The 24,692-nt window shown below is 38.4% G+C and overlaps 3 protein-coding genes and 1 non-coding gene across 6 annotated transcripts in view; 2 read left to right on the top strand and 2 right to left on the bottom strand.

The window, feature by feature from the left end:
* The window catches only part of LOC131437857 (protein RUFY3), a 48,249-nt gene extending 30,068 nt beyond the window's left edge, over window positions 1-18,181 (bottom strand). The window contains exons 1-2 of one of the 2 annotated variants that reach the window (XM_058607516.1): window positions 17,998-18,181; window positions 17,679-17,898 (exon numbers count right to left, since the gene is read on the bottom strand). In XM_058607516.1, coding sequence (XP_058463499.1) covers window positions 17,679-17,862 — 184 coding nt within the window. In that variant the 5' untranslated portion in view covers window positions 17,863-17,898; window positions 17,998-18,181. Of the gene's footprint in view, window positions 1-17,678 lie in introns of both variants that reach the window. The other variant, XM_058607510.1, reaches the window with a different exon arrangement.
* LOC131437850 (endoplasmic reticulum metallopeptidase 1-like) lies at window positions 1,454-17,515 on the top strand. Its single transcript, XM_058607470.1, has 5 exons — window positions 1,454-2,958; window positions 16,067-16,591; window positions 16,645-16,859; window positions 16,920-17,208; window positions 17,268-17,515. The coding sequence occupies exons 1-5, from the start codon at window positions 1,522-1,524 to the stop codon at window positions 17,433-17,435; spliced, it is 2,634 nt and encodes an 877-aa protein (XP_058463453.1). The 5' UTR covers window positions 1,454-1,521; the 3' UTR covers window positions 17,436-17,515.
* A 1,413-nt stretch (window positions 18,182-19,594) lies between the features above and the next one.
* LOC131437835 (hydroxysteroid dehydrogenase-like protein 2) lies at window positions 19,595-21,728 on the bottom strand. Of its 2 annotated transcripts, none has more exons than XM_058607452.1 (4): window positions 21,568-21,728; window positions 21,031-21,194; window positions 20,670-20,883; window positions 19,595-20,603 (listed from the first exon to the last, which is right to left on the bottom strand). In XM_058607452.1, exons 1-4 carry the CDS (start codon window positions 21,579-21,581, stop codon window positions 19,754-19,756), a joined length of 1,242 nt encoding a protein of 413 aa, XP_058463435.1. In that variant the 5' UTR covers window positions 21,582-21,728; the 3' UTR covers window positions 19,595-19,753. The 2 variants fall into 2 exon arrangements, with proteins under 2 accessions (XP_058463435.1, XP_058463441.1); XM_058607458.1 differs by lacking the exon at window positions 21,568-21,728 and adding an exon at window positions 21,299-21,451.
* Window positions 21,729-24,539: 2,811 nt separating this feature from the next.
* On the top strand, window positions 24,540-24,611 carry Trnaw-cca (transfer RNA tryptophan (anticodon CCA)). Its single transcript has one exon. It is a non-coding gene; the product is annotated as a tRNA-Trp (tRNA).
* Window positions 24,612-24,692: the final 81 nt, after the last annotated feature.

Raw genomic sequence — 24,692 nt, 5'->3', positions numbered from 1 at the left:
GGTCTGAAAAATCTATTACCGATAGTTCTAAATTGGTCTGCTAGTTATCGTAGAATCAACAGCTGATCGGTATTCAATATACTCATACGAACACGGTGTTCAGCAGACGGAAAATGGGGTCCACACACAGTAAGTATCCAGCGAGCGAATGGATTCAACTCAGTTTTGTCATCCACTCACTGGACAAGTTACCTGTTTCGTTAGCAAGCAGCCACCATCTAAAGTTATATTGTAAAATGGCACATATTTATAGATTTTGATTTATGCGAAGTTTCATACGATGCAGATCCCTTGCATGACGTCAATCCTCCCTATATCAATCGAAGCAGAATTGCTACTAAATGAAATTCGAGATTTAAAGCACCGATTGAAAACGTCAACCGTGCGAGAGAAATCAAACGGATGACATCATGATGACATGCTGTGATTGGTTCGTTAAAACATAGGTCGATCCGAAGCAATTTTTCATTAGTATGCTATTGAAATACTGAAACGACGTTGCCATATATGCTTAAGTTAAACGTTTCCGAATCGATTGGTTGTTAAATTATATCAATTCATCAACAAATGACTGAGCTATAATCGTTCAAAATTATGACAGAACGAGGTTACGCGGCTATTTTTGAAACTTTCAATTGACACCCGGCCCCGTATAGTCAAGTGTAAGGTATTTTTAATGCTAAAACCTGAAGAACTCGAAACAATATGAACCAAAGTACATGAAGTACATGAGATTTCCGAAATTGGAGTATATGAGATTTCCGAAAAAGAAAAAAAAATGATGTCAAACGTCTTACAATTGTATGAAACGTCGAGATTTAGTGTCATCTTAAAAATTTTTTTTTTTTTCAAAATATCGACTTTCTGGGACTAAGAAAAATTTTGAGATTTTTTCTAGGTCCCAGAAAGTCGATTATTCGAAATATTTTTCTAGATGACACTAAATCTCGACATTTAATGCAATTCTAAGACTTTTGACATTAATTTTTTTTTCGATTTCGGAAATTTCATGTACATTTTCTTCAAGAAAGTAAAAAATACATATGTGTTCAAGGGTTGTATCGTCATGACAACGCAAACTGTTTGTCAAAAAGTCTAACCGAAATTCCGGAAGCAAAATTCGGCCAACCAGTCCCGGTTTTGTTGAATTATGATTAAATTTTTTTGCGGGTTTCGCAATTAACGCGATTAGTGCTACACGACCCGAAACTCCCATACAATCTACTCTCACTTATTTTCAATAATGAAATGATTCCAAGATACGCTTGAATTAATAAAATCCAGAATATATTTTCATACAGATTTTATTCAATAACATAATACCAACAAGTGGATTTAATAACTGTTTATCGAAATAAGCTGAAATAATCTAATCGGTTTGAACTTGACAGCACTGCAATACTCAGTAATCAGTTGAACGACGGTATCAGGTACACATATCGCAGTGATAATAGCCGTCCAATTCGGCTTTTGCTACCGTAACTGGTAAATCAGCAGCCAGTCAAGTTCGAGCAGTGCGCGATGGCTAAATCGGACCGAATCCCCAAAACCAAACATTTCAGAATCGATCACGATACCGACAATATTCACCGGTTGGATCCACGCTATGGACTAGTGATAGTACTCCTGGTGCTGGCTGGTGGTGCCGTGTCAAATTATTTCCTCATGCATCTACCGGAAGCTCTGACAATCGCTGATTTGAAACAATTCCCAGCGACGTTTATCGCCGAACGTGCGTGGAGTAATTTGAAAAGCTTCACTGACCTTGGCCCGAGGGTTGCAGGATCGAAAGCAAATGATGAGCAGGCGGTGGCAATTTTCAAACGAGAAATTGAGGCTATCCAAGCTACGAAACACGCCGATCAGGAGGTGATCATGGAGAACCAAATTGTGACCGGAGTGTTCAATTTTACCTTCTATGGCACATCGATGACGACCGTTTATCGAAACGTTCAGAACGTTGTGGTCAAATTGGTTGGACAAAGTGAGGATGCATTGCTGCTGAACTGTCATTTCGATTCTGTTCCCAGCAGTCCTGGAGCCAGCGATGACGTGGCGAGCTGTGCTGTGGTGCTGGAAATTTTACGTGTGATGTCGCGAACACCGGAACGGAACCGGCACTCGATAGTATTCCTGTTCAACGGCGCTGAAGAAACATTGCTACAGGCATCGCACGGATTTATCACGCAGCATCCCTGGGCAAAGCAGATCAAAGCGTTCCTAAATCTGGAGTCTGCCGGTTCCGGTGGAAAGGAAGTACTGTTTCAAAGTGGACCGAACCGTTCCTGGATGGTGGATGTTTATGCGCAAACGGTGCGCTATCCGTTTGCACAAGCCATGGCAGAGGAACTGTTCAAAACGGGTTTGATTCCGTCGGATACGGACTTTAGGATTTTTCGAGATTACGGCGAAATACCTGGGATGGATTTAGCTCACTTTTTGAACGGCTATCGCTATCACACCCAGTACGACTCGCTGGATTATCTGTCGTTGCCAGTCCTGCAACATACCGGAGATAATATGTTGGCCTTGACTAGGGGAATGGCTAACTCGGAGCACTTATCAGCTGCTGCCGATGACCAAAGGTCAAGTGCCGTGTTCTATGATTTTCTGGGAGTGTTTTTCGTCAAATATTCCTCTCGATTGGCTAAACTTATCAATGCAACAGTGGCGGTGCTTGCTGTACTGATACCATATCTGGGCCTATCGAGTGCCACTGGTGGTCGGGATAATAGGTCAATACAGAAGGAAGTGTTGTATGGGTTTTTGGCTGTGACGTTCGGTACACTGCTGAGCCTAGCAACCACTACAGTGCTGTCCAACCAAATGGAAGCTATGGATCGAATGATGACGTGGTACAGCAATCCATGGCTGGTACTGGGAATGTACTGCGCTCCGGCGATCGTAGTGCACTGTTTGGCGCAAATGTTTTTCAATATGTATTTCGAAAACAGGCAGGTAGGTTTTTGGCGTGCTTCGACAGTTACGTTGAAAATACGGCGGATTTGTTTTTTTGAATATTTGTTTATTCAATTTGTTGTAATATTCAAGTGAATTGTCTAAGTTATGCGTTTTTTTTTTCATTCGATTATTTTTATAATTTTTGTCAGTAGAATCGTAGCACCAGACATGCTATGGTTCTGAACACTCTGAATCGGCTGCGAAGTCTGTTGAAACAGAAGGTCAAATTCCACTACAGGAATGTAATACCAAGGCTTTGCTTTGCTTTTATTTTTATAATGCGATGCGTATCACCCACATAAAAAAGTGACTTGAGTGTATTCTTCTTGAAGAGCAATAATATTGTTCCAACATTTCTACGCCACATTTTAACGACGATTTCTAATAAGTTACCCGATGCAAATCTTTCTCCAGCTAGTTGCTAATTTAAATCCGGATTGTAAAATTCTCAATTGACGTGAGATTTATAAAAAAAAGTAAACAAAAATTGGCACTATGCAATCTACTATATTACCAATTTTATCGGATGGTTCGAAGTACGTTTTGAAAATAAAACGTGGTGTTTTGAACAAAAGAATTTTGGATAAATAATCCCTGTAGAACTACATAGCACCGTAATTATAACACATTCCTTGAGTAATTTGGAGATTTGGAGTTTTCCTTGTCTTCTTACTATTTATATAAAGAAAAGGACAGGGAAAGAAGAAACTGTAGATATGGGTATAAGAGATTACAGCACAAAACAATTGGATCGCGGGGATAATTTCAAAATTTTCAACCCGTTCATCTAGAGCAATATCAGAATGGTAGGGTAAAGTGTTATAATACGCCCCCTTTAAGAAAACATTGCGATATTTCTGAATGTACTGATATATTTTCTTCGAGAATGTAGGTATTTCATTGCAATATGCTTGAGGAACATAATGATTCCAGTAGAAGTGATGGGCTGGCATTATGTATCTCGAATCGAGTTGCTCGAAACGATTATTTTTGAAGTCGATTGGACTGAACTGTGGCATTACGTATCGCTTTCGACCTCGTGATCGAGATCCTAACAATGTGGTACTAGATTTCGACTGACGCTGCTCGAACTGTCATAACAAACATAGGTAAACAATCCCATATATATTGCAATCATGAAAAAAAATTTAACTGTGAATTATTGTTTGGGTACTTTTCGATAACATATACTCGGTTCAAGTACTGAAAAGAAGAAAACTGTTTGTATTACTGCGGTTTTAAGTTACCACGAAATTAACATGAACCCATTTCTGAAATTTAAATCAAGAAGCAGATCCGTTTCCACTCCATTTGAAAACGTAAAGAATTTTTTCAAGCGTGTTCTTGTACACAATTTATCGATGAACTTTTGAAATTATAATAAAAAAATTCTGTGTTTTTCATGTATTGTTGCAAGTCTAATACAATTTACGTTATCCATATGTATAGTTTTAATCAAAGGCTTTTAGGCTCTGCAGCTTTCATTGTAGTATTTTCTCATATTTATTAGGAGGTATTGCTTTAACTTTAATATACCAGAAGCAACCCATTCTTTGTAGTATACATAATCTATTTAGGTACTATTGAAGAGTCAAATACGCGCTAATAGCACGAGATAGTGATACTTTTGGCATATTCTAAATACTTTCAAGGTGTTTGGACAAATTTTTCAATTTACTCGAGTTAGATATATGGGTAAAAACATTATTCGTTCATTGTTATCAAGCGAATAAGCTTTTTACCACAATCCGTTTGTGCGACGTTTTCTGTCCATGTGATTCAGAAATTTTATTACTAGCTACAGTTACTGGGCATATGTAAGTTTCGACTTATTTTTGTTATTTTAAATAAACACCACGAAGCTTTCAATTAATATGCTTTTTAAACAGTTCGACTTGTACATGATATGCCAAATACACAAAATGTATAATGATATTCAAAACAATGCATTAGAATAAAGATTATCAATACTAATATGTTTATGAAAATCTAAGATGTTATCGATAACTACCTTTAAATAAAAAAAACGTATTCGAAAGCACATAGTCGATAATAATAAGGCTTTCGACCATTTCTTATCGAGTTCAGTCTAGAGCTGTGCGCCGCCGCCGATAATTTCGACACGCCGCCAATTTAAGAAAAAGATGATCAGCGTGCCGGTTATCACATTTTAATCGTGCCGCCGATAATATTACATCAGCCGAAAAAATGATTTTATCAATGTGGAAAATTGTTTACAGTTTTCATGAAAATTCATTGAAAATTACAGTACAGTTACTTTCCTCCTACTTATACTGAAAATCAGTACTACCGATGTCAACCGAAGCCAATGTCATTTGATTCAAAGCCTATTTTCTGTCTTTATTTAAAAGGTTTTGAGCTATTGGCACATTATCGGTCGCGACATCTGAAAATGAAAAATGGAACCAAAAAAAGGAGGATTCTTCCGAAAAAAATAAATAATGTTAGGTTTTTTCCGATTAACATTTTTTTTAGAAACCAGTGTAGTGTTGATTTCTCAGGTACTAGAATGTTTAGTGATCGAGTACCATTTATTTTGGATACTTTATTTGTTATTTCTGGGCATTTGAAAAATGGTATTGAACAAAATTTCATGATCCATTCTAAATAAATGTTAGTTTTCGCACAATAGATTAAGATCAACGTTACCAACTCAAAGTAAAAACATTTTCTTCTACTTCTACTATGACTTTTCAAATGAATTTACCCGTTTTTATAAGAAATCGTTACAAATGTGAAGTAATTAAAATTTGAATTTGTTAATTTGATATTATTTTTGATATCTGAATGAATTTGAGCGCCTAATCGATTTTATGTTAATTACATACGTACGAAAAAGATATACTTATTTTTTGAGTTGATAAAACGATTTTTATACATGATAATTATCAACTATGTAAAAAGCGATTTGAAAAATAGTTCCGAATAAAACTTCATATTTCTTGCTCATAAAAAACAAATCCTTTGTATATGAATGAAATATTTATTTAAACAATAGTCAACCATCTCCAAATATCGCACTTATATTCATCTCAATTTCTCCTCTAATTCGATGCATTCGAAAACATTTACCATCTCCATTCACTACGTTGGCTTTAATGGATCACATAAACATTAGGATCGTTGATTGTAGGTCGACAAAACAATAAGATAGAGAAATTGTCCTGTGTGAATCAACATTAAAATTTTTAATATGTTTATAATTGATTACGCCGAATCGCGCCGCCTCCGCCGCCGATGTTTTCAGGAAATAGCGTCACGCCGATTCGCCGCCGCCGCTGGTCAAAAAGACGTTTCAGCCGCCGATGTTGACCATTTTGATCGGCGCACAGCTCTAGTTCAGTCGTTTACGAGTTCAATTGTTTTGTTTCCATAATGCCAAAACTTCTCGATAATCTAATACTTCTTCGAGTGAAGTCGAACGAAGCTCGATGATCGACTTCGAATCGAGAACCATAATACGAAACGTGGTCGATTCGATAAAATTTTAGTCGAATCGAGATACATAATGCCACCCCTGATTGATACAAACACATTCTTCAAAACGACCACATTCTCAGTTTTTTCGTTTGCCTTAGGCATGATGCCTCTGCAACCGTATAATATGCTACACAAAAAATCAGTGGTACACACCACTACAATGATGCAACATGCCCTTTGAAATGTCGATATAGAAGAAATGCAGATAAAGAAGATATTCTTTGCATCAGAAATCAATTGCATAATCAATTATTTACAATTGGAAACCAACATTTTTTATCCTCCCAACGCTACATTTTGTTTTAATAATTGTGATATATCTTTAAAACAATACTTTAACTCGAAGCATACTGTTTACTCGAAGGTGGGGCATAATGTCCGTAGAGTGAGCTATGAGAAAATTCGTATTTCAAAGAAATGGCTTTGTTTCTCTGGATTTTTATACTGTAAATAGAAACATTAGCACTGTTAAAAGTTAATTTCTAAGTAGCAATCGACCATTAGACATTTTATACGGTTAAAATGCTTGTTTAGTTGAAGCAAAACCTTACATAGAAAAGCTGCCTAATTATATTTTCGTTTTTTTTTTCATATTTTCCAGCAAACGACAAATGACTTCATATCGACATTTGGCGATATCTTAAATTTGGGGATGCCTACCTGTACCATTGAACAATTTGCAAATATGGATAGGCTTGATATAAAATCAAATGCACTGTTTGATCCCTAATATTTTTAATTTTTCCTTTCACATATGAAACAATTTCAACTAGGATAACGGCTCCCTATTACATCTCATTTGTCGCTAAAATCACTATGATTATTTCATATTGCAGCTTATTTCGCCTTGCTCCACCTTGAAAATCGATTCACATTTCTTGGAAACAGCAAAAAACACTCCTGAAATGTTCATTATTCTGCTCTTAATATCATCTCAAAGAGTTTTTATTCATCCTATCGCTGGTTCTATAATCATCTTATTAATTATCATTCGTGCCGTGACTATCGGATCGATCGGACGTAAATTCTGCTTTCTCCAATCGCGTGGTGAATTGTTTTATTCCGTTATCAAGGTCATTCCGTATTCTATTGTGTGCATCAGTGCGGTCGAGTGATAGTTCTAATTAATCCGTTCTCAAGGCCGACTGTGAGCTTGTGTAAAGCAGCACAGCGTGTGGTACCGTTAGCCAGCGCCAGCGCTGGGCGCTGCGTATATATCGTTGTACATTAGAAACAGTGATAAATATATATAGTGATAAAAAGATTGGTTTCATTGGACAGTGTAGTGAGAGACTAAAAACAAAGTGCTTTTTCCTCAAAGAGGTTTTTTGCACTTTATTGAACTGGAATATTCACCGGTTGCCTAGGACCGGGCCTTGTCGGCCGATCACCCTTCGAGAGCTAAAGCTAAGTATTTTTTTTCTTTTCCCTGTTGTTCAGTACCATTAGATTTTTATTGCCCCCTAATATTTACCCGCACGGACACATTTCCGTGCCATGACAAAAGGCACAGAATTGCCTGACCTTCCCCTAGATGATCAAATGGATGCTTCTGATGGCAATAAATCTCGCATTAGAAGCTATCCCGATGGGCTTGCACTCCCGGCCGGACCGTATGCGGTTTACATCCGGACCAAAGCCAACGGTAAAAAATTGAACCTTCTAAGACTTTCTAATGACCTGTCCTCGCGATACAATACTGTACAAAAAATTGAGAAAGTACGCCCGGACAAGCTTAGGGTCTTGTTAGCCAGTGCAAAACAGGCTAATGAGATCGTTCGAAGTGAGCATTTCACGCGGGAGTATCGCGTATACGTACCAGCTCGCGAAGTCGAGATAGACGGCGTGATCACCGATCCGAGTCTGACTTGCGAGGACGTTCTTAAGCATGGGGCAGGTGGTTTTAAAAACCCCCTACTCAAGAACGTTAAGATACTGGACTGCAAGCAATTGCGTTCAGTATCGACCGCTGAGGATGGGACTAAGTCCTATATCCCATCAGACTCGTATCGGGTGACTTTCGCTGGCTCGGCTTTGCCTAATTACGTCCTCCTGGACCGAGTCCGTTTACCTGTTCGTCTTTTTGTGCCGCGGGTCATGAACTGCACCAATTGCAAACAATTGGGACATACAGCATCCCATTGTTGCAATAAATCCCGGTGTATAAAGTGTGGAGGGAGTCATGCGGATAACTCCTGCAGTGGAGACAATGAAAAGTGTCTCTACTGTAAGGAGGGGCCGCATGACCTCTCTGATTGTCCCGTGTACAAATTGCGTAAGGATAAAATGAAGCGTTCACTCAAGCAACATTCCAAACGCTCTTTTGCAGAAATGTTGAAATGTGCTACGCCACCTACCGAAAATCCTTACGCTTACTTGTCAACTGACGAGAGCGAATATGATGACCCCCTCGAAGGTACATCTTCGGCTGTCCCTCATAGCTCATCAATTAGAAAGAGAAGAAATAAATCTTCTCAAAAGCTCCCTAGTAAGGGTTCGAAGATGTCCTCTGATGGGTTCCGAAAAATTACAACAACTGGTAGTGATGGCAAAAAACCAGAGAAAAAAGCTCCAGGCCTTGGAAAATTAAATTCCGAGCAAGAATTTCCATCACTTCCTGGGACTTCAAAACCCCCGAAAGTCCCTAAAGATCAGTCAGAAAATTTACCAAATACTGGGTTTGTTAAATTCTCTGATATTGTGGACTGGATCATGTCTACTTTCAATATTTCTGAACCTCTTAAAAGCCTGATAATGGCTTTTATTCCTACAGTTAAAACATTCTTGAAGCAGTTGACTGCAAAATGGCCCCTTCTTTCAGCGATCGTATCCTTCGATGGCTAAGACACCCACCGAGGTCACGGATACAATCACTGTTATACAGTGGAATTGTAGAAGTATCATCCCAAAAATAGATCCTTTCAAATTTCTAGTAAATAATCTGAAATGTGACGCATTTGCATTGTGCGAAACTTGGCTAACTTCTGAAATACCCTTAAACTTCCACGATTTTAACATTATTCGTCTGGATCGAGATGATTCCTATGGAGGAGTACTTTTGGGGATCAAAAAGTGCTATTCTTTCTATCGCATTAACCTCCCCTCGATACCAGGTATTGAAGTTGTCGCATGTCATGTTACAATCAAAGGCAAGGACCTTTGCATTGCTTCCATCTACATTCCTCCAAGAGCCTCGGTTGGGCATCGGCGGCTCAATGATATCATAGAGCTTCTTCCCGCACCGACGTTGGTTTTAGGAGACTTTAACTTACACGGTACGGGATGGGGCTGTCTTCACGACGATAACAGATCAACTATGATCCATGATATCTGCGACAACTTCAATATGACAATCTTGAATACGGGGGAAATGACACGAATTCCTGCACCACCAGCAAGACCAAGTGCGCTGGACTTATCCCTTTGCTCGACATCGCTACGGTTGGGTTGCACGTGGAAGGTAATCCCTGATCCCCACGGTAGCGATCATCTGCCTATCGTAATTTCAATCGCCACCGGATTAAGACCATCGGAAACAATCAATGTTTCGTATGACCTCACACGAAACATTGATTGGAAATGCTACGCAAATTTGATATCTGAGAATCTAGAAACAACACAAGAACTTCCTCCGGAGGAAGAGTACACATTTTTGGCTGGCTTGATTCTCGACACCGCGACTCAAGCTCAGACGAAACGTGTACCCGGCGCGAAAACTAACATCCGTCCCCCCAACCCGTGGTGGGACAAAGAGTGCTCAGAATTAAACGCGGAGAGAACTTCATCATTTGTCGAGTTTAGGAAAAACGGAACACCTGATAATTTCAGAAACTACGCGGCATTAGACGCTAAAATGAAAAGCTTGATTAAAGCGAAGAAAAGCGGTTATTGGCGTCGATTCGTAGACGGATTATCGAGAGAAACATCAATGAGCACTCTTTGGAACACAGTCCGACGAATGCGCAACAAAAACACCACAAACGAAAGCGAGGAATATTCTAACCGCTGGATATTCGATTTCGCTAAAAAAGTATGTCCTGACTCTGTTCCGGAACAGACAATCATGCGCGTCGCTTCATCAAACAGAAACGAAACACCTTTTTCGATGGTCGAGTTCTCACTTGCGCTTTTATCGTGTAACAATAAATCTCCGGGGTTAGACAAAATCAAATTCAACTTGTTGAAAAATTTGCCTGACTCTGCCAAAAGGCGCTTATTGAATTTATTCAATAGGCTTCTTGAGGATAATATTGTCCCACATGACTGGAGACAAGTAAGAGTTATCGCCATTCAAAAACCAGGGAAACCAGCCTCCGATCACAATTCGTATCGGCCGATTGCTATGCTTTCCTGTATCCGGAAATTGTTCGAAAAAATGATTCTGTTTCGTCTAGACAATTGGGTCGAGACTAATGGCTTACTTTCAGATACACAATTCGGCTTCCGCAGGGGCAAAGGAACGAACGATTGTCTTGCGTTGCTCTCAACCGAAATTCAAATGGCATTTGCTCGTAAAGAACAAATGGCGTCAGTTTTCCTAGACATCAAGGGGGCTTTTGATTCAGTTTCCATAAACATCCTATCTGAGAAGTTGCATCAGCATGGTCTTTCACCAATTTTGAATAACTTTTTGTATAATCTGTTGTCCGAGAAATACATGTATTTCGCGCATGGTGAATTGTCGACAATACGATTCAGCTATATGGGTCTTCCTCAGGGCTCATGCTTAAGCCCCCTTTTATACAACTTTTACGTGAACAACATTGATGAATGTATCAACACATCTTGCACGCTAAGACAACTTGCCGACGACAGCGTTGTGTCCATTATAGGACCCAAAGCTGCCGATCTCCAAGGACCATTGCAAGATACCCTCGACAACTTGTCGACATGGGCTCTTCAAATGGGTATCGAGTTCTCTACGGAGAAAACTGAGCTGGTTGTATTTTCAAGGAAGCGAGAACCAGCACAATTACAGCTTCAACTAGGGGGTGAAACCATAGCTCAGGTCTTCACATTTAAATATCTCGGGGTCTGGTTCGACTCCAAAGGCACCTGGGGATGTCACATTAGGTATCTGAAACAAAAATGCCAACAGAGAATCAATTTTCTTCGTACAATAACCGGATCATGGTGGGGTGCCCACCCAGGAGACCTGATCAGGTTATACCAAACAACGATATTGTCCGTGATGGAATACGGATGCTTTTGCTTCCGATCCGCGGCGAACACTCATTTCATCAAGCTGGAAAGAATTCAGTATCGTTGTTTGCGTATTGCCTTAGGTTGCATGCAGTCGACTCATACGATGAGTCTCGAAGTGCTCGCGGGCGTCTTACCGTTGAAAAACCGATTCTGGGATCTCTCATATCGATTGCTAATCCGATGCGACATCTTGAATCCGATGGTGATTGAAAACTTCGAAAGGCTTGTCGAGCTCAATTCTCAGACCCGTTTTAAGTCCTTGTATTTTGATTACATGGCTCAGAATATTAATCCTTCTTCGTTTGTTTCCAATCGTGCTCATTTCTTGGATACTTCTGATTCTACTGTGTTTTTCGACACATCCATGAGAGAAGAAATTCGTGGAATCCCGGATCACGTGCGCCCTCAAGTGGCCCCAAATATTTTTTATAATAAATTTAGAACAGTCAACTGTGAAAAGGTGTTTTACACTGACGGTTCAAACATCAACAGGTCCACAGGCTTCGGCATCTTCAATCAAAACATCACCGCTTCTCACAAACTCAATGATCCGGCTTCAGTTTACGTCGCAGAATTAGCTGCTATTCAGTACACCCTTGAGATCATTGAAACCTTGCCCAAAGACCATTACTTCATTGTCACGGACAGTCTAAGCTCAATAGAAGCTCTCCGGGCAATGAAGCCAGGAAAGTATCCCCCATATTTCCTGGGGAAAATACGGGAACACTTGCGAACTTTATCTGAACGGTCTTATTTAATATCGTTAGTCTGGGTCCCTTCGCATTGTTCCATTCCAGGCAATGAAAAGGCAGACTCATTGGCTAAGGTGGGCGCATTAGAAGGTGATATTTATGAAAGACCAATCTGCTTCAATGAATTTTTCAGTATCTCTCGTCAGAAAACTCTCGAAAGTTGGCAAACTTCATGGAGCAATGGCGAACTGGGACGATGGCTACATTCCATTATCCCTAGGGTATCGACGAAACCTTGGTTCAGGGGGATGAACGTGAGTCGCGATTTCATTCGTGTTATGTCGCGGCTCATGTCAAATCACTACACCTTCAACGCACATCTCCGGCGTGTTGGGCTTGCGGAGAGCGGTCTCTGCACCTGTGGCGACGGTTATCAGGACATCGAGCATGTCGTGTGGTCGTGCGTAGAGTATCGTGACGCCAGGTCGAAGCTACTGGAATCCCTTAGGGCCCGAGGTAGACCGCCTGAGGTTCCGGTTCGGGATGTGTTGGCGAGTCGGGATAGTTTATATATGCTTCTCATATACCAGTACCTTAAACACATTGATATACAAGTGTAATGTGTTATCCCTCGCTCAGAAAGTATAAACTCCACCTACAGGTTCGACACTAACATCCGCCCGATTCTCTCGATCCCCGTCCCTGTCCACCATCTTCATTGGAACTAACAAGATCTTTTTTTGTCACTCACTTTTTCGTTACCCCTTCCCTGTCTCTTCACCATCTCGATGGCAACTAATTAGATCTTTATCGTTTTCAAACATTTTGTTCCCACATCCCCTTTTTACCCCGTTTCCACTATATTTACTTTTTTTTTCATTCTCTTCCGTAACATCACCATCATCGTCCACGGAAGGCCGCCCCAGTCGAAAACCGGCATGCGGGCCACCCGCCGGGCCTTCGTAGCCTGGGGGTGTTTCCCGCGGACCCACACGGACCGAAGGATGCGGCCAACATGGATCTTCGCCAACGGCATATGGAAGACCCTCATGCGATATTCAATTCACCGGCCACTACCGATAGCTTCTCGAGAATCCGCTACCGCTACATTACATAATGATACTTTTCTAGTTTTAAGTTAGTCGTAATTAAGATTAGTAAATACCCTTGGCATCTTAGAGCTTAAGCAGTGTGCCTTAAAATTATACTATAATATTGAATAAAAAAAAATCTTAATAATTAGCAATTGCGATAGCTTTCAAAACAAAATAATGCACTCTTACACTATCAGGTTCAAAATATCTGAGTTCCTCTTAAAAGGGCCTAATGCCAATGTGGGACAACACACAATATGTTTAGAACCAGTTTGGAATCAACACGTTTTCAATTTAAAATTTTACTCTAAGGTCAGATGCTCAGCCGATGAAACACATACACTTAACAGCGTTATGATGACATATATAGAACAAAAATTCTCTTGTATCTCTTGTCGCCGTGTTAGTATCTTTTCCGTGCACATGAGTCACATCACAGATTCAGGAAGAGGAGAAATTAATCAGCTTAGCTCTGAGATTTGTTGTTCTCCGTCACGTTTGGTTCTGTGAGAACTTGTATGTCCATTGCTAGGAAAGGCTTCATTGCTTATGCTTATAGCAGTTGGAAACGAATTGCTGTCTCAGTTGCAACGTCGAAGCGGTTTTATTGATGAAGTTATTGTCAGATTTGTAGAATTCCCATCCGAGAGTATATCGTTATTTCATTGTATAGAAAGACTCAAGCGTCACTATTCATCATCAATCTATAGTTTTACTTATAACGAACTGTTACAACTGATATCATACCATACAAGAAGTGCACAACCCATATATTTTGTCACGAGACACCACTGAGCTGAACCGATTATAACAAGCTTAAGCTATGCTTATGTTTGAAAGCTATTTTTGGGTTGTGAATCAAGTTCAAAGAATTTACGTAGCCGACAATACATTTTTTTCTCTCCGCTCAATTTTCTCGAAGATGCTAGATCCGATTTTAACAAACTAAGGTTTTTTTGTTGTTTTAGAACGTGACCAATGATCAAGTTCAAATTGATACTTTTGAATAATATTTGGGGTATACTTTTGGTTACGAAAATGTTGTCGGATATACGACGTAAGCGCCTGTCTCTGAATGACCCGAGTGAATCTGGACGAATTTGTGTCAATGTTGAATAAATCTGAATGAATTTGAACAAAAATTCGTGGCATCTCAAAATTTTGACACATCAGCTGTTTTTCAAAGAAGGATGAATCTTACAAAAGTAAAAAAATCGAGTTTCTCTCACCTAACAATGAATGCTTCAAAATCCTACAATTTTGCCTAAAAATTCGGATTCCACAGAAATCTCAATTTTAGTATAAAGAGCAAAACTAACATTGATTTATTTAGTAGATATAGATGGAAAGTAGTGAAATTTGCATGCCTTTTAAAGGTAAACCAACAGTTCATCGACTAATCAAAAATTGATCTGGAAATATACGATAATTTCTAAATAGGATTTGAAACCAAAGTCGAAAGATTCATCGACGTTTTTCTCCATTCGCTGTCAATGTTAGATTCGCCAGAGATGTAAGATTTTTTCATAGGAAATCTGTAATACTCTGTGTAAAAAATCTGTATTTATCTGTATTCACTAATAAAATTAAATTTCAACAATACAATGATGTTAAAAGATGTTATTTCAACACATTACGGATGTAAAATGGTATATTGAATGAGCAATAATTCTTTCCATGTGTCTGTTGGAACAGAAAGGTCAAATTCCACAAAAGGAATGCAATGCCAAGACTTTGCTTTTCGTCACTGCATTTAAATACTAACAGATTGCTCCTCCCAAATTTTTTTTTGCTTCTTCGGAAATCCGTATTAAATTTTGAAAATCTGTATCAAATCTGTATTCTGTATGCTTATGTAAAAATCTGTATAAATGGCATCTCTGGATTCGCCCTTCTTTTAAAAACAACTGAAATGTCATCTCAATGAAGTTTCTATTGAACTGTAAAGTGATTTTCGGATAGTGACGCTATCTGTCTGTCAGACGGGTGACATTTAATTTTATTCCTAATACCATAATAGCTTCATACAATTTTTCAATAGTTTCGACTTCAAGTATGTTTTAACTTTTTTTTTGCATGGGGCCGTTTTTTTGCATTAGAAGGAATAAGTGCATTAGAATTAGGCGTGGCAGTACATTTTTCGCTGAATATCTAGTATATTCTGCAAATTTAAGGCTGTCGACATCTTACGGCTCGTTCGTGTTGTTCCAAAATATTACAATATTGGTATTTGCGAAACAACAGTTACGAGAATGTTACAAAATATATGTATTATGTCATTTTAAAATCCATGATGGTGATTGCAAAGTTGTCAATATTTTCCAACTTACAATGTGATATGTTTTGGATCGAACGGATTTCGTAGAAGGATATTTTACCTCATTTTAAATAAAAAGAATTAAATCATTTTAAATCCAAATTTTCGCATTTCTGACTGATTCGAATGATCTATAATAATCGATCTCGGAATCTCAGATATAGAAACGGATCCCAGAGACATTATTAATACGATTCAACAACCGTTTTTCACAACAAAAAAACAACTAGAACCCTATCAAGAAGGGTAAATTAGCTAATAGCTATCGTTTCAACAACACTCTCTATACACTCTAGACTTCACTGACCACCGGAATGCTAACGCAAGCCAAACTGATAGGTGTCAACGTATTTTGGAGTGTCGTCAACCTTTCGCTCACATATGCAGGATTCCGCTGTGCGTACATCTTTATGATCCCGCAGCTTTGTTCACTGCTATCCACCATCGCCAACACACTCTTCGTAGCTCAGCGAACAGTTCGCCGGTGGATCATAGTTCATCTACTGTTTCAATTCGTGGTGGTGATCTGGGCATCTTTCTACTACATCGTCTTCGTGAACTTGTTCGTTCCTATAACCGGACGATCTGGACACGTTGTAAATCCGGATTTCATCATTGGAACGGTTGCCGGACTGTGCGTACTACATACTTGCAGCTATCTTTTGCCGCTGATAAATTTGGTCAGAAAACCGACTCAGCTAACGGCGACCATTTCTACACTGGCACTAGCCACTTTACTTGTGGCATGTCTCACGCCCATTGGATTTCCCTACCGGGATGCAACAATCAGAGAACCATCCACTCAGCGACATATCGTTACGGTAAGGAAGATAACTATGACCTCTAATCAACCACCAATCAACCGATTTTTTAGCACACAATGCGAAATTTTCACGATGAAATTGGTCTGCTGAAGCATTCAGACAACGGATATTTGTTTGAAACGATGGACCGCAACGGAGCTCGAACACTTAGGCAGTACGTTGCATCAGACGATAGTTTCACACCGGTCGAAAAGATGAAGTCTTGCGAGAGTGAATTCTTCTGTGCGGTTCCGTTCGATGCGATGTGGCGACAGATGCACTTCGAGTCAGAATACTTACATGATTCCAGCAATGGTACACTTAATATTTTATACAATTCTTTCAGTCATTTTTGGCAATCCACTGAGAATACACCTGCGATATATAACATGGTTACCCTGGCCTACGAAAGCAAGGAGAAGCTTAACGATCACGTTCAACGAATCAATTTTAAGACGGAAGGTAGTTTACAGTCAGCAATTTTTGTAGGGCCGAAACCGGGGGTAAAACTGATTGCTTGGAGTTTGCAGAATGTGATTGCACCACCAGTAACGTTTAATGGTCAGCAAGGGTACTTTGTGTACATCACGCACGGAATTCAGAGCGGACCATGGAATATTACCATGGATTTCGAGGTGAGTTATTTAGTTGAGTAGTGCTTTGGCTCGAGCGTGGTGTATATCTTTATTTTCAGACACATGACAGTAACTACAAAGGACCATTAGCTGATTTTGGAGTGGTCACAAAGTTTTGGGAGTATCACGAGCACCATACCGATGAATTCAAGAGATTGCTGGAAAAATTTCCTCCTTGGACTAATGTTATACCATCTGTAGCTGTCTTGAATATGTTTCCCTTGTAAGACAATGTTGTATTATTGGACTGTAAACATTATTCGTAATTGATTGTTGATATTTTTGAATAAAAACACTGCAATTTTTCTATGGCAACTGTGTCTTTTGCTCACTGGTCTCCACGTCGGCAACCGATTTGTACCAATCCATTCAAGTCTTAGTAAACTCTTTCAACAAATTAATTCCTAATCTTGATGCGAGTCTTTTGCTGCTAGGACCAACACTGAAAGATAAATATGTAGTCTACTCACCGGATTGTTTTTTCCTATCACTGTCACTGCTAGAGGGCGGTGCATAGACTGACAAAGAGGAGTAACTCTCAGTTCTGTTGATAGTTTCTCGTATCGATGCCAGTGAAGGAGACTTGCTGATCGGTGTTTCAAGCACCGATTCCTCTTCGCTGTGACTACGTATAAACAACTTTTCACCACTCATTATTTCTCTGATGTTTACACTACAAGTTCATGAGCACTACAAGAAATTTAGCACATTAAAAGCACTACCAATACACAATATTTAATTCACTGATAAAGCTTGCTAGCTCCACTTTAAGATGACAATGATACGAACATTCCTCTTCTCTTGATCTAAACTGATTTCACTCGATGCTTGTGATCAAGAACAGGATTAGTTGACTGCTAAACACTGTCCACGTACATAAATTTATGAATATAAATTGGTTTTTGACACACAATGATATGATTAAAACCTAAAACCAACTATTTTCCTTTAAGCACCATTAACTAGAGCAAAAACGATGGTAATCAAAACAAAATCAGCCACCTGTCAGATTTGTTGCAAAACGTACACGATTAAACTAACTGATACTTTATTTGAGTAAAAGTGAGAAAATCCATAATATATAGATGTTAAATCCCTAAACCACAGATAATGGACATACATGCTTGCATATGAACTGTGTGTAAAATTTCAAACACTGGCGATGGTTGCGGTTATTGCATCACGACACTATTTTGACATCACACTAAATTTTTGTTTTACGGTAGGTTAATATCGCAAGTTTAATTTCGTTTTATTTTGGTCGAACCAAGGGTCGAACTCACATGTGATTTAAGTTTTTTTTTAATTTGTGAAAATCGTGTAAAATTTTGAATGAGCAACCTGGTAAATACTTACAAATGGGGCAAAATAAGAGATTTGCGTTCCCATCGTTAGTGAGCAAAAACTGCTGAACTCCATCCCCGGAAAGATGACTTGGACGAACAAAAAAGAGATCCCAAGGATTAGTTTGTCGGCCCCCTTAAGAACGTGGGGGGTGTAAGAAATTATTTTCATGCATCATTTTATTTAACACAAAAATATCAAACGATTAGAGTAGAGTAGAGTGAATAAAATTTAGTAAAGTCTGATGTTTGTAGTATCTTCTCATGAACAAAGTCCACTGAGTAAACGCTACTTTTGAATTTGATGATTGCATATACACAGGAATTACAAAATATACAAAATTTTATTATACAATATATTTTCAAATATTCCAGTAGTCAAAATATTGCGGGGCGTAGCCCTCCTATCCCCCCATAGTTGCCGCGCCTGGCTCTAGGCCTGGCCCGTTCAGGTGGTAACCCAGACAACCAAAGGTGATCGATATACATAGTTGAATGATTGCGCATAAGGGACAACACAGGAGACTTCCGCTAAGGAAATCTATAATCTAATGAGTTATGAAAGTCGCGAATTACTAATTAGTCTTGGCACACTCCATGAACGACGGGACGGGAGCAGTCGTGTGCTTCAATAATAGCATTATTCTTATGAACCATAGCATTAACTTTCCCACTTCACACCGCGAGGTTACTGTTGATTTTCGTCCTCAAACTCTCCAGAACAACGTCTTTTTTCGACTATTTCTAAGCAGCCAACTAAACGGTCCCGTTATCGGCTCACAAAAATTAATCAATCAAGTGGCAGTTGGAGTCGACTCCGATCTTTCTTCAGCACAAATAAATCCAATTTTTAATTGTTGCTAGGAATTATACTAATTATACAGTAATTAAATGAATGTTGGACTGGTCGGCAGAATCTGTGTCGTCTATCGCCCAGTTAAATTAGGTCCCTAAACAATATAACAAGGAGAAATTAATTAAAGGACGATTTACAGAGTGCACAAACAGAAGGGTTACAGCATGAAAATATAACAAATTAGGTGGAGAATTGTCCAATGTTATATATCGTATATTGTCAAAATCTGTGGGACATCACTAAACACGTAGACATTTGATTTTTATACTGAAACTCAATTGCTATAAAACCTCTAAGCAAGATTTATTATATAAAATGTGTTTGAACCATCACCAGCTTCAACAATCTACAATTTTGACTTCAAGCCCCCCATCAATTTCTCTAGTTTCATCGCCTTCTGCAAATCACCCTTAATTTTCAACTTTCCAGTCATGAAAGCACTGGCAGGCTTCAGTTTTCCGCTGAACATATCAAAGAAATGCTTGGAATCCATCGTGAGTGTAGCATCTGCATCTATCGGTGGTTTGCCTTTACCAACTTTTCCGGTTCCGTTTTTCAAATCGGCAAACCAAACTCCAGCTTCTTCTCCCTTTACGTTGAATTCATAAATTGCTCGTGTTTTGCTGACAATTTCTTCACTAAGCAAGGATTCGATTTTCTGGAAAAGGCCTTCAATTTTACCGGGGGCATCTTTTTTAAGCGCAGCAGCATGACTTCCTTCAGCAGCAAATTCTAGCAGCTTCTCTGGTCCAACATCCAGGAAGAAGTCCGGCATGAGTTTATCCGCATTTTCTGGAAAGCATGCGTACTGCCTCATATCAGTCACTCCTTCAGCCTTAAGAACTTCATCATCGATAAAGAAGTTGCCAGACACGTTTTTCGGTTCCTTGCATAGAATCGCATATGCAGCATCGCTCATGATTTCCGGTTTCCTAGAGAACTGATCACTGTCCTTCCCAGTCAACATTTCCATGGCGGCAGTGTAGATAGAGGTTCGCGGCCACAGCGCATTAACCGCAATATTGTCGCCTTTGAACTCGTGAGCCATACCTAGTACACACATTGACATGCCGTACTTTGCCATGGTATATGCCACGTGATTGCTGAACCAAATGGGATTCAAGTTGAGGGGAGGCGAAATGTTCAGGATGTGAGCATGATTGCTCTTCTTGAGGTAGGGAATGCATTCTTTGGAACTGAAAGAGGTTCGAGTTTGTTAGGATTGCCATTTTACCATTCCAATTAGCAAACAAAAAACATACACTAGAAAAGTGCCTCTGGTGTTGATGGTATGCATCAGATCGTAACGTTTCATGTCGGTTTGTTCAGTTGGCGTTAGCGAAATAGCACTTGCATTATTGATCAAGATATCAATTCCACCAAACTTTTCCACTGCATTCTTGACCGCCGTTTTAACAGTAGCTTCATCGCGCACATCAACGATGCAGGGTAGTGCCTTTCCACCGACAGCTTCAACTGAAATTGAGAATTATTTGAATTGATATGGTTCATTTCAAACATTTTCTATTCTTAAATCATTTGATAGAAGAAAAAGAACAATGTCCAGAAAGCAATACGGTATTTGTAATTTATATCTCCAAACTGCAACAGAAAGAAACCTACTTTCAGCTGCAGCAGTATATATCGTTCCTGGTAATTTCGGGTGAGGTTCAGCGGTTTTGGCAGCCACTACAATATTAGCCCCATCTTGAGCAGCCTTCAGCGCGATTGCCTTTCCTATTCCTCGTGATGCGCCAGTAATAAAGATGGTCCGGCCAGCTAGTTTCCTGCAACAGTAATTTGTTTAATAAAATATTGAATGGAAAGTGGCAGTATGCGTATGTGACATCATGAACCGGTTTGATGGCACACTTGTCGACAATAAACAAACCCTGTATTTTTCATGCTTCTCTATACAAATCTTTTGAACGTGACGTGTCAACTAATTAAAGTCGAATCTTGCGAATGAATAATTTTATGCGTAGCCGGTAATCCAGTTACACAAGACGCGATTACTCTTTGAGTATAATTTCGACCCAAGCAGAGCTTATCAATTATCGCATTGTGTATACCTATGATATGATTAAAAACAGCACAATCACTCAGGCTATAGGTTACACTAATAAGTGAACGGTACTTTAAGATGTGTTGGCTACATACCCTGTATTTATCATTTCGAATTTCTTGCAGTTGTAAACTAACAGTTAACAATTAATGTAAAACAAAAACAAAACAACTTCTAACTAGCATCCACCCAACTCGATCGGAAGACAGATTTTACTGTTTTGCTCTTCCAGAGGTGAAAGTCTCGTAAAAATGATGGTACAAAGTTCATTCCTGATAGTACATGCTCATTGTTACCAATACATTCACAAAGATACCGGTGGTATTTTGGTACGTCATTTCATACATAGATATATTTTTTTCAATGAATTGGTGTTCGATGCCAAATGAAACATATTCTCATTAGTGTTCGTTAAATGTCGTTCAACCAAGGTGGCTGTAACATAGGTGTACGATTTTTAACATAGTGATTTTCATACAAGATTTATAGACAAGTGCTTGTACAGAAAAGTTAAATCAATTTGCTTGTACAATACCACCGCTTAACAAAGACTAGTGTCCGCAGAGATGCCATTTACACAGATTTATCGGTATAATACAGATGCTCATACAGATTTAATACAGAGTACAGATTTCCTAAGCTTAATCATAAATAAAATAAACCTAGATTCCCCAGTGTAATAGTACTGTAGTTGAGCAATTCGTGACACCAAAAGCGCCGTCTGGTGTAGAATGGGTGAGTAAATGCTTCTAAAATGCATGTACAAAGTTGCCTGCGCACTAAACACAACCACAGTAGCTAATGGAAAAAAGTACACCCGTTTCTCACTTGAAGCGCTGTCAGTGTCACCGTACAGTGGGAAATTTAGGTTTACTTAATTTATGGCTTAATACAGATTTTTAAGGATTTCACAGAAAGTAAGAAAAAAAAACTTTTTCGTCTGAGCAGAGAAATGGAGCATGTTTAAAATAACAAAACTTTTAGTAGATTTCAAAGTTTGATTTATGATTATTTCTAACTAGAATATGATTGTTTTGAACTAATTTCTCCCTTCAAAATCAACATTGTTCCCTGTTTTATTACATGTCAACCAAAGTTGACTTGATTTTATCGGCAATGTCTGAGTTTATTCAATTCTGCTTTGTATCTAAATTTTTTTCAATTTATCTTTGGTCTTATTTGTGTGATGATACAACTAAGTTTATTGTTTAAATGAACCATATTGGTTTTATTTCTTATAAACCGGATATTTTTTTGCCGCGCGAATAATTCAAAGCATTTTATTCTCCCGCGAGTTTTTAACAACGCATTCGATAGGTAATAATATTTTTGAACATTACATAACATTTTATAACACATTTTCTTTACGAAAAAATATTTATTGCAGAGATCGACCGCTAACATTTTTGAAATTGGCAATATCAAACAAATGTTTGGGTTTTAAGAAATTTAAAATGAATATAAATCGAAATAAAAGTGAATTACAAAAAAAATTATTTTGCGATTTAGGTTGAAAGAAATCATTTCATTCTTAAAAACAAGCAAAACTGTATTATAATCATAGTGTGTTTGTTGTAAAAACTAAATTTAAGTTCGATCATTTCAACTAAAAAATTTGTACATTTTTAATGACAGCGCTACAATTATCAACTTTAACTAGAGTTCGTTCATTCAAAACAAATTTTTCAAACTGAATTTACTGTGAAATTGTTAGTCACGAAATTGACTAGAACCAGACACTGTCAGCTTGGAGCAAAATCAATCTTCAGTTCAGCAACGCCATCGCACGGCATCATATTCAACATATCATGTCAATTGCATGGGTGCGCAGTGCTATTTTGGCGCGCACGAATTTGACATTCCTCTTCCCTACTTCTATGTATGAGATTCGATGCGGACTCGCCTGCTGGATATCTTGTTAATATGATGTCTTTCATGGAACGCACAAGTAAAATATTTGTTATTTTTATCGAAATATGGATCAAAACAAACTAACCCACTGAGGAAAACTAAATATCATGTTTTGTAGTTTAAAGCAGCTATGTTTGCTATATTAAGCCAGATTTTCATTTGTCACTATTTCAATTTTAAAAAATCATGTGAAACCTAAATTTGGTTATCTTTATAATTTTGTTATCTGCGTGTATTAGTATTTGATTACAGTGACGAAATTGACGTTTATTAAATAACGAAAAATCACAAATTAAAATGGCAATATTTTGTGTAAACATTTAATTGTGAGCCAAGTGATAACCACCACTACGTATTCAACGAAAGATTGTTACCTACCTGTACAATCCTTTGACTTTGCTCTAGTGAACATCGCATACAATGCTGGTTCAATACATTCATATATCATCTTGGGCCATTCCCATGTCAAAATATGACAAACTGTAAATAACTCTATTTTTAGAACTGGTGTAAGGTAAAATGCATTAAGCATGACTTCAAATAAGTTTTTAAATTCATTTGGTTAATTTGATATTATGGCGTTTTTATGGTATCAAGGGTGTTATCATAGATTGCGAAAGCACCGATATAGTTTGTTCCTTGAGGGATACGCTTACTGCGGTTCAAGTCGAGATTCGAAATAAGTTACAACGATTGTAAATTAATTTAAGTTGCACTGAGGAAAAACAATAGTATAAACAATCACTAATCTAAATCGAAAAAATAATCTTAACAGAAGATCAAACAAACCTTATAAAATTAGCTAATCGAAACTATGCTAATATCATTTATATTTTTTTATGTGTTACAGAGTTGTGTGTTTCATATGGTATGTAACTAGGATAAATGTATTATCTTGGAGGTACAATTTTGTATTCATATATTATAGGTACCAAATACTGATTTGATTACCTGTGTGCAAAGTACCAAGAGCTCTGCTATTTAAGCCGAATTAGTAAGCAACATTTTCTAATGGGGACGTTCATAGTATGTATCTGCACCAGGAAGTCTCAACTAGTTAGTTCCATAGTTAGTAAATGTACCTTGCAATTAGTTCGTTCTGTTTTATATCACAATAAAAGACTGAAATTGTTCTTTATTCCATTCACTGATTCAAGACTCCGTGGCGCAACGGTAGCGCGTCTGACTCCAGATCAGAAGGTTGCGTGTTCAAATCACGTCGGGGTCACAGCGAAAATGCCACTCGCATTTTTTATGGGGGTAATCAGTCAGTACCGTTAATGACATTGATGCATTTCTCTTATGAAGT

This window comes from Malaya genurostris, chromosome 1 (genome assembly GCF_030247185.1).
Source record: "Malaya genurostris strain Urasoe2022 chromosome 1, Malgen_1.1, whole genome shotgun sequence".
Classification (NCBI taxonomy): domain Eukaryota; kingdom Metazoa; phylum Arthropoda; class Insecta; order Diptera; family Culicidae; genus Malaya; species Malaya genurostris.
The sequence above is the reverse complement of the archived record's forward strand: the minus strand, read 5'-3'. Positions and strand labels throughout refer to the sequence as shown.